This window comes from Pelodiscus sinensis, chromosome 1 (assembly GCF_052426305.1).
Source record: "Pelodiscus sinensis isolate ZL-2025 chromosome 1, ASM5242630v1, whole genome shotgun sequence".
Lineage (NCBI taxonomy): Eukaryota > Metazoa > Chordata > Testudines > Trionychidae > Pelodiscus > Pelodiscus sinensis.
In genome coordinates this window covers 218,015,535-218,029,959 of record NC_143052.1, presented here as the reverse complement: position 1 = coordinate 218,029,959, position 14,425 = coordinate 218,015,535, and the positions used below count along the sequence as shown (strand labels likewise).

The window sequence follows — 14,425 nt, the reverse complement described above, 5'->3', positions numbered from 1 at the left end:
CCTAGTAAAGGAAGCAGCTTCTTTCTAACACCCCACCCTTCCAAGTAATGAATGAGTTTTGCAACAGGCTCTTCCAGGGGGCATTAAGAAATAATGTGCATACAATAACAGAAACCCCTCTCACCATTTTATCAATGTATAAGTCTTTGTTTTAGCAATCTCTTACTAAATGCCCCTGTCATGCTTAAACAGCTATTGCTACTTAGATGTCTTATGAAATGCCACTTCAGTAAATGCATTCAAGATTTAATTATATGAAAGCCAGCTGGGGAAGCTTTTACAGTCAAGTCCACAGCTGGAATCCATTCAGTAAGGAACTTTATCTCCGTGCTTCAAATGCCACAGAATGAATACAGACAGATTGATGTACTGCTTAGCCTGATGGGGTGGCGGGAAGAAAAGGAAGCATAAAGAAAGCTCAATGGGAAGAGATATAACCTAACCACAGCATGTATCTTATCACTGAGGTCCAAAGCTAATGCAAACTTCAGAATGGACATATCTTGCAGGGTGATCACCAGTAATATGACAAATTTGCAAAGCAAGTTTAGAAGGAATCACATCATCATAAGTACTTCCCACTGTTCAAACGAGATTCTTGGGTGTTTCAGTGATCGGAGAAACCAGGCACTGAAGCCCCTCACATGTTATCATTCAGGCTCTGCATTAGTCTGATTTCTCCTCTTATTATCATAAAACTTGCAGGATCCTTGAGAGGTCATCAAATCCAATTCTCTGCACTCATGGGAGCACCAAGCGCAATCTAGACCATCCCTGAGAGCTGCCTGTCTAACCCGTTCTTGAAAATCTCCAATGATGGAGATTCTAAAACCTTCTTAGGCAATTTATTCCCATGCTTAACCACCCTGACAGTTAGGAAGTTTTTCCTAATGTCCAACCTAAACTTTCCTTGCTGCAATTCAAGTCAATTGTTTCTATTCCTATCATCAGGAGTTAAGGAAAATATTTTTTCCTCCCTTCTGCTTGTAACAACCTTTTAGGTACTTGAAAGTTGTCATGTCCCCTCTGTCTTCTCTTTTTCAGACTAAACAAATCCAGTTCTTACAATATTGCCTCACAGGTCATGATTTCTAGACTTTTAATTATTTTTGCTGCTTTTCTCTGGACTTTTTCTAATTGTCCACATCTTTCCTGAAATGTAGCACACAGAACTGGACACAATACTCCAGTTGAGGCCTAATCAAATATGAATTACTTCTCATATCTCACTTACAACACTCCTGTTAATACATCCCAGAATCATGTTTGTTTTGCAACAGTGTCACACTGTTGACTCTCATTTAGGTTGTGTGAGCCACTATGATCACCAGCTCCCTTCCCACAGTACACCTTCTCAGGGATTCATTTCCCATTGACTATGTGTGCAACTTATTGTTCCTTCCTAAGTGCAGTACTTTGCATTTGTCCTTATTGAACTTATTTACCTAAGTCTGATTTCCCCTCTTAATCTGTTGCTATTATAAGATTTTCTTTCATGCTGGAAGGTAGAATATCTAACATTCTTCAGAGTCAACCTCAACACTGCTCTATGGGTAATAAGTCAATAGTGTCAAAGAGTAACTTGGCCAAAGTCTTAAATCCACACAGACCCAGGGCTAAAAGTTACTCCCAAATATACGTCATTCCAGTAGACTGAAAACCCCATGCGGTGCAGCCTAGTTTGCCATACAATAATACTGGACTTGGGGGTGGAGGGGAATCTCTTGTGATCACACATCCGGGCAGATCTCACCATTTCATCAATAGCCTGTTTTATTCAAACTGCTAGCAATGGATGCCCCAAAGCTTTCACATTCTTCTCTATAGTAGGCCACTGTGTTTATGTCTGCACTGTTCATGGCTCATGCCTTCTACAGCACACTACTCCACAAGAGAAAAAGCAGTACCATCCTTCTAAGGGCCTACACTGTGTCAATCACAGATCACTGCTATAATACCACTTGAAGCAGCACAGTAGCTTTAAGGACTTCAACAAAACAAAGCCCCAGCAAGCCTTTAACTCTAAGGCCAACTGGATAACTGGCCCACACACTATCTTTGGTCCTTGAACAAGCATACACCTCCAGGCCTAGCTTTAAACAAAAATAAGGGAATACTGTAAATGGCATATTTCCATGCCAGACATGGCCGTGTGTGCTTGTGCATACATGTTAATTTAACAACTTTAATGATGGTTATTCCTCTCCTAAGATATCAGCATTAAAGAATACATACTACCTGTTAGAGGCGTTAGACTCCCTAAGCTCCCCAAATTCTCATTTTAATACAATCTAATTAAAGAATGTTTGAAGTTTTGCTGTAACACGCAAAGAATCTTCTTTTTGGAGACCCTACGTTCACATCAATGAAACCTGAGAGTAGGAGGTTTCTATTTTATTGTTTGCATACACCCAGGACTACCAGAATGTTACGCAGAGAAGCTTTTCTAAACCAGATACTACTATTAGTTCAGACACAATTAAGGATTTTTTTTCTTACCAAACTTTCTAGGTTGGCATTGGAGTCTTACCATTAAACAGGAAAGTGCAGAACTTCAGCTGGGCTCCTGAACTATGTCAGGTTCCAGCAGCTAAGAATTTGGCCTGGAGAATTTAACCTTTCTAGATGCAGTTTTCCTAGTACTCTGCTATATTTCTGAATTAGAAGGCAGTGAGTTACCACACAACAGAAAAGCAGTGGCAAATTTGTACATAAATATGAAATAAGCAAAGTAAGTTGATAACATATTCTGCTTCTGAAGCAGTGTATCCTGTAAACAGTGTTGTGGTATTTAGTACCGTTTGGGAAGCTTATTACAAACTTTAAAAAAAAATGTTTAGCAGTAATTCTGTGCTATCTTAACTTTGCGCACAGATAATATCAGGCAATGTTTAGCACTCTTATCTACTCCAGCACATCAGCCGTGTAAAACCGTTTAAATATAAACTATGCGTTATAAATACACATCAATGCATCTGGCTTTCAATGGCCATTTTGTCTAAAACATCACTAGAATCTTTTGTGCAGCTCAGCAGAATAAAAACATTTTTTGTCCTCAGGCTTGTGAGCAGAAGTTGCCATGGAGGCAAGTTAATAACAGCCCAGTGATTTGCCCAGAGCTGCTTGTGATCCCGGCTACAGATTTAACACACTCTCAGAAGGAGGCCAGCTAAAACAAGGACCAAGATTATTCTCTAGAGAATGAGAGCTATTAAACACACACACACACACACACACACACACACACACACACACACACACACACACACACACAAAACTCAGCCTGAATCCTTCTTGCTAAGGGACAAAATTAAATAAAGGAGAAAGAACAGGAACCAGCTATTCTCTTGCAGTCTCTTGGAAACTATCAGTCACAGGAAACTAGTTTAAGGGTGAACCTATACATAAAAAGTCAGCAATGATACTAATTGTTCATATAATTCTTCTTTGAGCGGCAATGAGCAATATACCCATAAATAGCTAGGACAGGACACAATATACACATCACTGAATATATGCAAGGGTTTAGTCACACAATTCCTATTAATACTAATGGCAGCTGTATGGCTAAATCTCATTCAGCACTGTGATGGTGTTACCCGAGGGAAATCCAAAAAAGCAAGGAAATGCAGAATTAATGGGGAGGGACTTTCAGAGAACAATTCTCAGTCTGTAACACCTTACCAACATCAGGTTGGGGCAAGATTACAACTTGATTGTAACTCTAATATGGACAACGCGATTTGTCATAGAGAGTGGACTAAAAGAGGACCATTTATGACACCCAACACTAACCCTTGTCTCAAGGATCTTCTCTATAAGTCTAACTCTTGAGATACCAAATTTTAGAGTTTTGATAAGACAGTCACTGGCTACTCAAAGCCATCATACAGATGGACACATCTGCTGGCCTGCATCTTTGCTAGTCAACATTTCATCTGCAGGAAAGTGGTGCTTGTCTTCTGAACTTCAGATTTCCTTCCAGGGCATTTTAGAGCCCCAACATAACTCAAGCATAAAGAAGGAGAATCATCTGTCTAGGATCCCTCGAATTGAGTAAGATTTCCCTTTGGACACCTATAACTGATGAGTGTGAAGATGAGAAATTAGGCCAATTCTAGCAAGGAACACTCTGACACATGAGGTCTCTATCTCCATCAGTGCAGACACCAGCGGCTACAATGCGGGCCTGGTCACGCTCTTTACGTCAGGCTCTCTGATCTTTTATGCATGGCGATGATGCTGGATCTCAAAGTGTTGGGCACCTTTCTTGATGGTGGTCCTACAGATTACCTGATTCTCCACCTCCCTCTCCCAGGTGTCAGCATCAAAGTCACACTTTATCCAAGTGTTCTTAAGGATGTCTCTGTAGTGCTTCCTCTGTCCACCATGCCCTGGTCCTCAATGGAGCATAGAAAATCTGTTTAGGCAAACGTGTGTCAGGCATTCTGACCATGTGATCAGACTATCGTGGCTGCCTGTGGGCAATTATGGCCTCAATACTGCAGAAATCAGCCTCTGCGAGGACACTAATGTTGGTCTGTCTGTCCTGCCACATCATGCCCAATATTCTCCTCAGGTACAATTAGTGGAATTTCCCCAGATCTTTAATATGATGCTTATAGGGAGTCCAGGCTTCAGCTCCATATAGCAACATTGGGATGACTACGGCATTGTAGACACGGATCTTGGTCTGCGTCTTGATGTTAGGGTCATTGAAAACTCGCCTCCATAAATGTCCATAAGCTACATTGGCACTGGATATTCTATGGCAGATTTTATCGTCAATGTCAGCATTGCTGGACAGATAGCTTCCGAGACAGGGGAAGCTGTTGACATTCTCCAGCACTTGGGTGTCCACCATGATGGTTGGTTCAGGTAATCGGATGGTGAGTGTTGGCTGAAAGAGAACCTTGGTCTTTTGTGTATTGAGAGTCAGACCCAACCTGTGTCTGACTGTGGCGAAGATGTCGACAATTGCTTGGAGACCATCTTCTGAGGTGGCAGTGATCTCTGCATCATCAGCATACTGAAGTTCTACCATTGATGTTGTTGTGCTCTTGGCCTTGTCTCTGAAGCGGCCCAGATTGAAGAAGCTACCATCCATCCTGTAGGTTATTTCAGCTCCGCCTGGGAGGTCATCTCCAATAACCTAGAGCATGGCTGCCAGAAAGACATTAAATGACTTCTGGTAGCAATGAGTTCCAGAGTCTAATTATCTGTTACATGAAAACGTTTTTCCTTTATGTGTTTTGAATTTGCCACCTTGAAATTTCATTGAATGTTCTAATGTTCCTATATAATGAGATAGTGAGAATGAAGTTTCTTGTTGCTCTTTCCTGCACTGGAGCTGGGGCAGAGAATCAGGGAACCAGCATTGACTGTTGGTACTCAACATGAGTAAAGGTATCATACCTGCTAATGATAGGCTGTAAGCTACATGAGCCAGAGACCTCATTTTTATTTTTCTGTAAGCTCCCATGTCCACCTCATGGGGACAAATAGCTATTTGCTCTAGAGCTGTGTAAACAATTACAATGATTGTTATTACAGTCCACTGCTGGATATAAAAAAATATACCTCTAAGTCGACAGATAAGACCGCTGACTTTTTTTCTAAAGTATCTTAGCGACAAACGTAGAAATTAGGCCTTTTGCATACTCTTAACAATGGGGGTCTTACAGCCCCTTTGCTACTAAGCAGAGGTAATTGTTCATTTCATTTCAGAAAGCAATACATCTGCACTGGAGACAAAAATAACTATTTGATTAAGTTAAGATTTTCCTCTGTCCCTAATGTCAAAGCAGCATGGTAAAGAAGAGTCTACGAAGAGAGTATTTTCTGAACCACTGCTTTATCATGTTGCATTACGTTTGTTAGAGAAGAATTCCCTCCACTGCAGGAATCATGTGGTTAAATACTCTGACATGTGACATGCAGAGAGTTAGACTGTCCTTAACCTAACAGTCCCCTTCTGGCCTTAAAAACTATAGTGAAGACAGAAATACTCATTTTTCCCCAAATTAAATTAGTTTGATGCATTTCCAGTTCTTTGAAATGGTTCTTCAATTAATAAGTATTTAGAAGATGGCCTCTTTTAAGGCAATATGATCTATAAAATATACATGCATCAATTCTAGACTGCTATTAATATATACCACCAAGCATTAAATGCTGTGATACATGAGACAATACATGAGAGCAGTTTTCTTGTTCCAGTCTTGTCAGCCTGAGAGGTTGAACAACTTCACTTTTTGTCAACAGAAGTGGTAGGAACTCTTTCCAACCCATGAAACTATGCACTTCAGAATAAGACACGTCTGCACCAACTCTGAAGAGAATAACGTTGGTTAAGTTGTGCTTTAAGAAAGGATTTGTTTTGACCAGTCTTAACTGGTGGATATTTTCTCCCTTATGTCTCTGTCAGTTATTTCTGAAAAATACAACCACCTGTTAAGCATTGCTTCACTCCAGTATTTAAAAAAAAAAAAAACCTGCCTTGATAAAAGTAGTCTAGGTTCTGTTGATATAATTTAGGGTATGTCTACGCTGCCACCCTAGTTCGAACTAGGGTGGCTAATGTAGGCATTCGAAGTTGCAAATGAAGCCCGGAATTTGAATATCCATGAGGAGTAATGGTAGTTCGAATTAGAGAGCCTAATTCGAACTACCTACTCCATGCCGCGGGCACGGAGTCCGCACTAAGGGGGATTTAAAAATGGCAGCGCCAGGCAAGATGCAAATTTTAACATCCCGGGCTTCCTTTGCAACTTCGAATGCCTACATTAGCCACCCTAGTTCGAACTAGGGTGGCAGTGTAGACATACCCTCAGGTAGTATTCCTCCTGGAGATTTGTTCCTGTATTAGACAATACGTTTTTTCCCCCAGAATTATTGTACTTGGTGGTGTTACTCTATAGGCAGAATTCATTAATCTGAAATTGCTCCATGGTCAAAAGTTATCAGTCTCAGTTCAACTCTGTACAAGGCCACATGTAAACCACACACACACAAAACAGATTTTGCAACTGCTCTGCCTTTTCATATTTCAATAATCCCTCTTTCTGTTCTCACCCTGATCTCCACTCACCTCCTCAGAGACACTACTCCCCTCTCAGTTTTAGCAAGTGCTGGCTTGGCTGCCTTATCTAGACAACTCTGCACAAAAAGATGTAACAAGTAAGACTCAGGGCCAGACTTACAAAGTTATTTAGGCAGCTACAAAGATATAAAGATGCCCAGTGGGATTTACAAACACAACCATGGGAGCTAGCATCTAATTCCCATTGACTAATTGGGGGCCTTTGTAAATCTCACACTATTTGAATTAGAGTTTCCTGGGTTTTCTTGTGAAAAAAAAAAAAAGAGAACTATGTTTAGCAATGTTTTAAGCAAAGGTTTGTTTCTTACTGTAAAATTTGAGTTTTGAGCCTTAGGCCATGTCTATATTAGTGGTGCGCAACCCATGGGTTGTGACCCCCCCAGGATGTTATGGTTATCTTCCTGGGGGGTTGCCGCACTGCGCTGCCACCAACAGCCAGGGCCAGCCCCTGGCCACCTGGATCTGAGCACCGCGTGGCCACCAACAGCTGGGCTCAGCTGTGGGGGTTGCCATTAAAAAAAGGTTGTGCACCACTGGTCTATACTAGTGTGGGCCACTGACTCAACGTTGTACAACTTCAGCTATATGAATAAGGTAGCTGAAGTTGACGTATTTAGATCTGCTTAAAACAATATCTTCACAGTAATATGTCAACAGCTGATGCTCTCCCATTAACTCCACCTACTCATCTAATTTTGGTAGAGTACCGGAGACGACAGGAGAGCACTTGGCCATGTATGTATGGCATCTATGGTAGATGCGATAAATCGACCCCCACTGGATCTATCACTGCCCATCAATTCAGTCAGTAGTGAAGACTGCCCTCAGGTCCTGGCCAACTCACCTCACAATGCATCAGCCTGAAGTATCCTTAGCAGAATAAGACTTATCCCATTGGATCTCAGCCACAGCTGCCAACTACTTCTCCACTTGATTCTGCCTTAGCTACCAGAAAGTAAACAAAAACAGAATCTCCCTCCCACTAAGACGCCTACTTAGTTACAAATTTATTTAAAAAAAGGAGGGGGATATTTTCAGACCCGTGAATCTGAGATTAAGAAGCCAAATTCAGCCTTTTAGTACCAAACTGGAAAAAACCAGGTCTTTAAAGAAATAGCTCATCTAAGCACAGAAAAGGAGGAAAATGAAGCACCACTATAAAGACCTGTGTCAGTTGTAACACCAACAAAGGTGAAGGTATATAAATAGGTAGATGCTGTGCAAACTTCCCCCTGTTCATGAAGCAGCCTGCATGCTTATGGCATGATCTTATATCTTCTGCTATGGGACCATTCTTGTTTAAGTTTTTTTTAAGTTATAGACTAACATGGCTACTCCTCTGAGTCTTGATGAGATGGTGCACATTCTCATGCTAAACCCTAACATTTTTTAGGAAGAAATCTAGGAAGAGAAAAACAATCATAAAACAAACAAAAACCCAAAACAAAAACATCTGGAAGAATTTTCACAAGAACGTTGATTTTGAACAATGAGTTTAAACAGGGAGTTTTAAAAGGCAGAGTGAAAATAAAGTAGCATTTAACTGATTAAAGATCTAAAGGGACAGACAGTTGCTTATGTAAAGATCTTGTGAAAGAAGCAAAATATCAAAAGGGCAACAAAGTTTTCTCTCCTGATAATATCTATTACTACATGTCAAAGAGGGGAATAAGGAAGGAAGCCCTAGGAAGAAAGTTTACATGCTTGCAGAGCTGGGTGTGTTTCCAGTGTACTACTCAGTGCAATCCAAAACAAGAGATTCCTGTACCAGCTCTGAAATGAAAAAATCCATTGTTCTGATTATTTTCCTCTGTTAAGAAAAGAAGCAGCATTTCATTGCGACTAAATAATCATTGGCACAGAGATTGGTTCCATTCTTTCAGTGTAGTTAGTCTGTTACAATTCTCAGTTTCTATCACATAGCACATCTGGAGAGATTTCTTTACATTAGAGATATCAGAAACTGAGTTTCCCACATTAAAATGTCATTTTCAGCCTTTGAATCATTCAGGCTATGCCTTGGAGCTCTTGTGCCTTCAACTTTGTGTTGAAAATCCCCCAAAACATCACAGCACTCCCAATTCAAAGTTATGTCTGTATTTTAGCACACCCAATTCAACCAGTGTCCACAGATAAGACCTAAGCTTCTGGATGACACTGATCCAGGTTCTTGAAATGGATTTCCTTGAACAAAATACAGACTGACACCTACCAGCGTAATGAGGATTTTGCTCTCAAATAGCTGAGTAAAGATTTCAAGAATCTTTTCGCTACTTCTAAAGTAGGCAGATAAGCATTGTAAAAGATGGCCTAGATAAGCATTAAACTTGTGAATCATGATCTTTGCCTCAGATTTTCTTCAACATGTAATCTGAAGAAATATCCAAATGAACCCCCCCGCCCCAACGGAAATAAAGGTGTCTTCTTGACATTTAGCACCAGTATATAAAACATACCGATCACATTAGTATTGAGTGCTTTCAGGAAATACAATGAAGAGCCATTAACAACAACACAAATAGTATTACTAGTACCATCACTGAGCTGAACAAACCTAATCAACCAAATAATACATCTAATTTAGCAATAAGTTTGAATATAAAATTTGACAATAAATTAGGCATAATCACCCATTACTAGCATACAGACTGCCATGGAAAGAGCATTTTGAGATCTAAAGAACCAGGCCATCAGGTTATATAAGGGAAGAGACTAAATAGAGAATGTGGTGAATGTTCTCCAAATGTAGCACTCAAATTTCTGATCTGGATTAAATAGATCAGCTCCCTCCAAGGAAGAGAGTGGTTGGGCAAAATCACCTACATGTTTCCTTGACCTGAGATACTTCAAAAGGTAAATTTCAAAAAGTGCCGAGTGCTCACCCTCTAAAATTCAGGCTTTCATTTTAGTGTCTCAGGTTGGGCACTTAGAATCTGACCTATGCAGTATCATGGATTACTTTGGAAAATCTTGCCTGTAATCTTTTTTTAAAAACAGGACTCACAGATACACACAGAGCTGCTGCTGGAAAGTGAGCTATTAGGTGAAATATCATCCAAAGAAACACTTGAGAGGAGACCTATTGCATTATGTGTTTCTCTCTTTGAACATGGACACCAACTGGTAGACTATAAATTATATCACTATCAGTTTCTGATTGGATTTGCATACACAGATAATACTATCCTGTTTTGTCTGTGGCCACTTTTGAAATGATTGCTGGCAATACAGTTAATGGCAAGCCACTGCCTTTCCAAAACTAACAGATTAAAATTAAAGTTTATTTCAAAAAATCATGTGAGAAAAGACTAAGACTCCCAACTAAGAAACAGAAAAACATTTTTAAAAGGTTACAGCTACAACAAATCATGTTTGCACTACTGCATTTGAACTCTCCATTTAGATTTCACCCCAGCCCTTTATTTACCTTGAATCCCCAAAGGACTAATATTGCCTCTCAATGCTGGCACATGGTGGTACCGGTGTGGCCTTGAACTCCTGTACATCCAGTGGTACCTGCCAATTTCCATTTCTGGTCTGGTGATCACTGCCAATTTTAGGTGGTAAAAAGTCAGTGTCTCCAGCAAAAAATAAAAAAAATAAAAAAAATTGTTCAATACTTTATTAATTTATTTTTAAAATTAAGTGGAGAGCCCAGAAAAATATGCTGAGGTTTAGTAACTGATATATAACCTCTCTGTACCAACCAACAGGAAGAAAATCAGCAGGATATGCTGTTACATCCTGAAAGACCAGTATTGACAAAGACTCCTCTAAGTTCTTAAATGAACATAAATACATATTAAAATGTTCAAGTTTGTTATGGTCTCTGATAATCAAAACTCTCTTTCCCCACATCAATCCACTTATGTTTTCTAGCAAGCAGTCTCTTCACTGATAGATAGGACAGAAAGGGAACAGAATTGTGGGAAACCAATTATCTATTTTTAAAATATCCTAAACACAACAAAGATAATTACCATCAGATGTCGAGACTCAAACACAAATTTGTCTGGTGATGTAACGTTAACTTAAAACAATTAGAAAAAAACCCTGCAGTTTATTATGCCATATTTTGTTCTTACACTGGTGCACATCTCAACCAGCTCTATTGATTTCAGCAGTTTTACTCCAGTGAGGGAAGAATTCAATCCGTTATCGCTCCCCCCGGCCCTTTCCCAAGTGCTGAGAAAAATTTCAACAGCGTCATGTCATTTCCAGTAATATGTTATGCTCTGTAATTCATCAGGAGAGTACTTCAAAGTTTTACTGATCCTGAGCATCAAAGAAAGAGGCTATTGGCTAAACAACAACAAACTGCTTTTGGAACAACATTTTTTCACCTTCCCTTGGTTATGAATTGCCAGGCTATCAATGCAAGATGAATCATTTCTTAAAATACACTGACAGATCCATTCTGTAGTAGCTACATGAACAACTGTCATCTTTGTCCCAACTGTCATCTTTTAGCAGCATTTCAGCAAATGGATGAGATACAGCTTAGGACACTATTAACATTTACTTTCCAAGTAGGTCAGAGAAGCAGGTTCCTAGAAAGTTAAGGTATCACAAATTTTAGTCTAAACCCAGAAGTATATGGATGTGATTCTCCTCTTACACTGTTTTTATACTGGTGTAACTCCACTAACTTCAATACAGTTACATGAACGTGAATCAAGAAAGAGAGGAGAGTTTGGTTCTTTGGGTCCAGACCTCTGTATCTGGGAAGATGGAAAGCAGGAAATTGTATACATAATGTATTCATGAATAATCAGTTGGGTTAATAGAGTCCTTGGAACCAATACAAGTTAACATCAATGGATTCTTTAATGAATGTTTAGTAGTTTATTTCCTCTTGATCATTTTTTTCTCTGAAACTTCTGCCAACAGCTTTGTATATAGCACATTTTTCATGAAAGAAGTTATTCTACTTCATATATTTTATTCTTCTATTTGGGGAAACCCTCCCTGTTGCCCCCCTCTCAAAAAAAATAAAAAGAACAATGCAAGTTCGACTGCCTACATATTCAATTACCTTTCAAATGTTTTCTAGCTCATATTACTAAAATGATTCTGTATTCAAACACAATGCTTCCGGTAACAATTTCATCTCCTCTTCTTACTCATTCAGGAATGATCCTCTGTTTATGAGATCACAATAGATACTATAGTAATTGAATGCTACATCAAAAAATCAAGAATGAGGGCAGAATTGTTTCTCATATACCCGCAACCCTCAAACATGCAGTGTTCAGTTATTGTTTGCCATTTCAAAGATTTTTTAAATCAAAGATTACAGATTACTTTTGGAGAAAAACAGAATATAAAATTAGAATGTGGTTTACGAGGAAGCATTTTTCATCACAAAGGAGAACTTAAATTCTCACATATACGCACTCTAAAACATTTTTAACATGCCAGAACACTAATACAACACTTATATAAACTTAAAATACACACATATATAAAAATAAAGGGAAAGGCTTTTATTGCATCAGCTGTGAGTTCAGGGTTCTGGATTTCTATTGCAGCAGGTAGTAATACTACCAACAAAGAAGAACCAGGAGTTCCCTTACCCTACCACAGATGCCAATAGGCTCATTACTTCCTGCTGGAGAAACACCTACGCCTAAAATCATGAGCTGGCAGGTTAAGTACAACGACAGACTTGTAAACACCCTCTTCTTTATTTTTAATAGCAGTGGTCAACATTTTCCCTTTCTTTTATTTTTTAAATGGAAAGGCACCAGTGGAAACTGAAATTGTCATGGAAATTTTAAAACTGTTTTTTATGTCAAAGCCCTAGAACATGTAACTGAAATACATCTTAATTTCTATACAAATTACCAAAATGTATTTCTTTTCATTAAAACTATTTTCATAAGAAATCCAACAGACTTTAGTGTGAACAAGGACTGCCTGCAGTTAAGTTAGTATGGCAGAGCTAGGCCTTAACTCTCCATGTTTTGTTCATGATTTTGTATATTATACATCCCTGAATATGTATTTTAAAAGTATTTCTGTTCATGGTTAAGGGGGTTACACATTACACTTTTAGGATTACTTCACTATACCTAAACAGTAGCATAATCAGACATCCGATTTAGAATTTGTACATCATTTCTGAACATTTACATAGTTTACACACGATGTCGCACAATAACAACTTCAGTTTAGCTAATTTAGAATTCTCTCTCACACACACACATATATCTGTGGTAGTTACTGGGGGCAAAATCTACATTTCTTTGTTGCTTATACATCAATGAAAGAATCACTTTAGGTCTTCCAATAGCAAGGTTGTGTATGTGAGATGGGGTGAATGTGAAGAGTAGCTTAAGGTGGGCCAAATAGCCATGATAAAGAGTAATCAACCACAGAAAATTTAATTTGATTATTTTCTAAAAAAGACTATGAATAGTCTCCTCAAGGGAAGAGGTGAAAATACTACTACATAGCCATTTAAAACCCAACAATTTGCTGGCAAATATAATACTGGAAGCAAAACTAGCCAGATTAACCTCTAATATTAATACATCAATTATTCTTATTGTATGCAGTAGTATAGCAGTGTCCGTCCCTGGTTATTCGAAGACAAGTTAGGTGAGGTAGTATCTGTTCTTGAACCAGCTTCCATTGGAGAGAGACACAAGATTTCAAGCTTACACAGCTCTGTAACAATATGGACTGGATTTGTGTTAACACACCATAAATACGAACCTCCTCATTCAGCTCAACTATTGGATAAACAGAAGTTGGTCGAATAAAAGTTACCCTTGTCTTTCTAATGATACTTAATTGTTCTGGTTTTAAACTATACAAACTTTTTCAAATTCACACTTAAAAAAATAGTATAAAATGTTATAAAAATTGGCATGTACTTGTATTGTTTTAGGCTAATACACAACTATCTTTTGAGATAGCATCTTAAGTTTCCCTTAGCATGAATAACACAATTTTGTCTGAAATCTCTCACTTGGCACTTTTACAACTTAAGAGTAATATTTTTCTTTGCTACGTGAAAAAAGCAAACTTTGTCTCTCTCATAATATGTACCTGGATAAATTTCCTCCGCTGCTGATGCAAAACGGCATTTCATTTTGCCTGTTTATTCCAGTTCAGTGAATCTGCCTACACAGGTCTCACGTTTTGATTTAATTTAATGCCAACAAAATAAACCCTGTTGTTTGTAATAATTTGTAAACCCTCTTCCTTAAGTGCATTCAGTCTGTCCTATTGCTCTGTAAAATATCTGCTCAACATTTACATGAATTTGGCTTATGGTGCTTCTCTCTGATAAGAGTTACTGATATGCAGACTAAG

At 38.7% G+C, this 14,425-nt stretch overlaps 1 protein-coding gene across 7 annotated transcripts in view; it reads right to left on the bottom strand.

Annotated features, from left to right (window-relative positions):
• Nucleotides 1-14,425, bottom strand: part of GPM6B (glycoprotein M6B) — a 141,430-nt gene that overhangs the window by 17,718 nt on the left and 109,287 nt on the right. For 3 of the 7 annotated variants that reach the window (XM_075914569.2, XM_006122805.5, XM_006122806.5), the window contains exon 2: nt 10,530-10,649. The exons of the other annotated variants lie outside the window; for them this stretch is intronic. In XM_075914569.2, the coding sequence (XP_075770684.1) occupies nt 10,530-10,649 (120 nt within the window). The remainder of the gene's footprint in view (nt 1-10,529; nt 10,650-14,425) is intronic. 7 annotated transcript variants of the gene reach the window in all.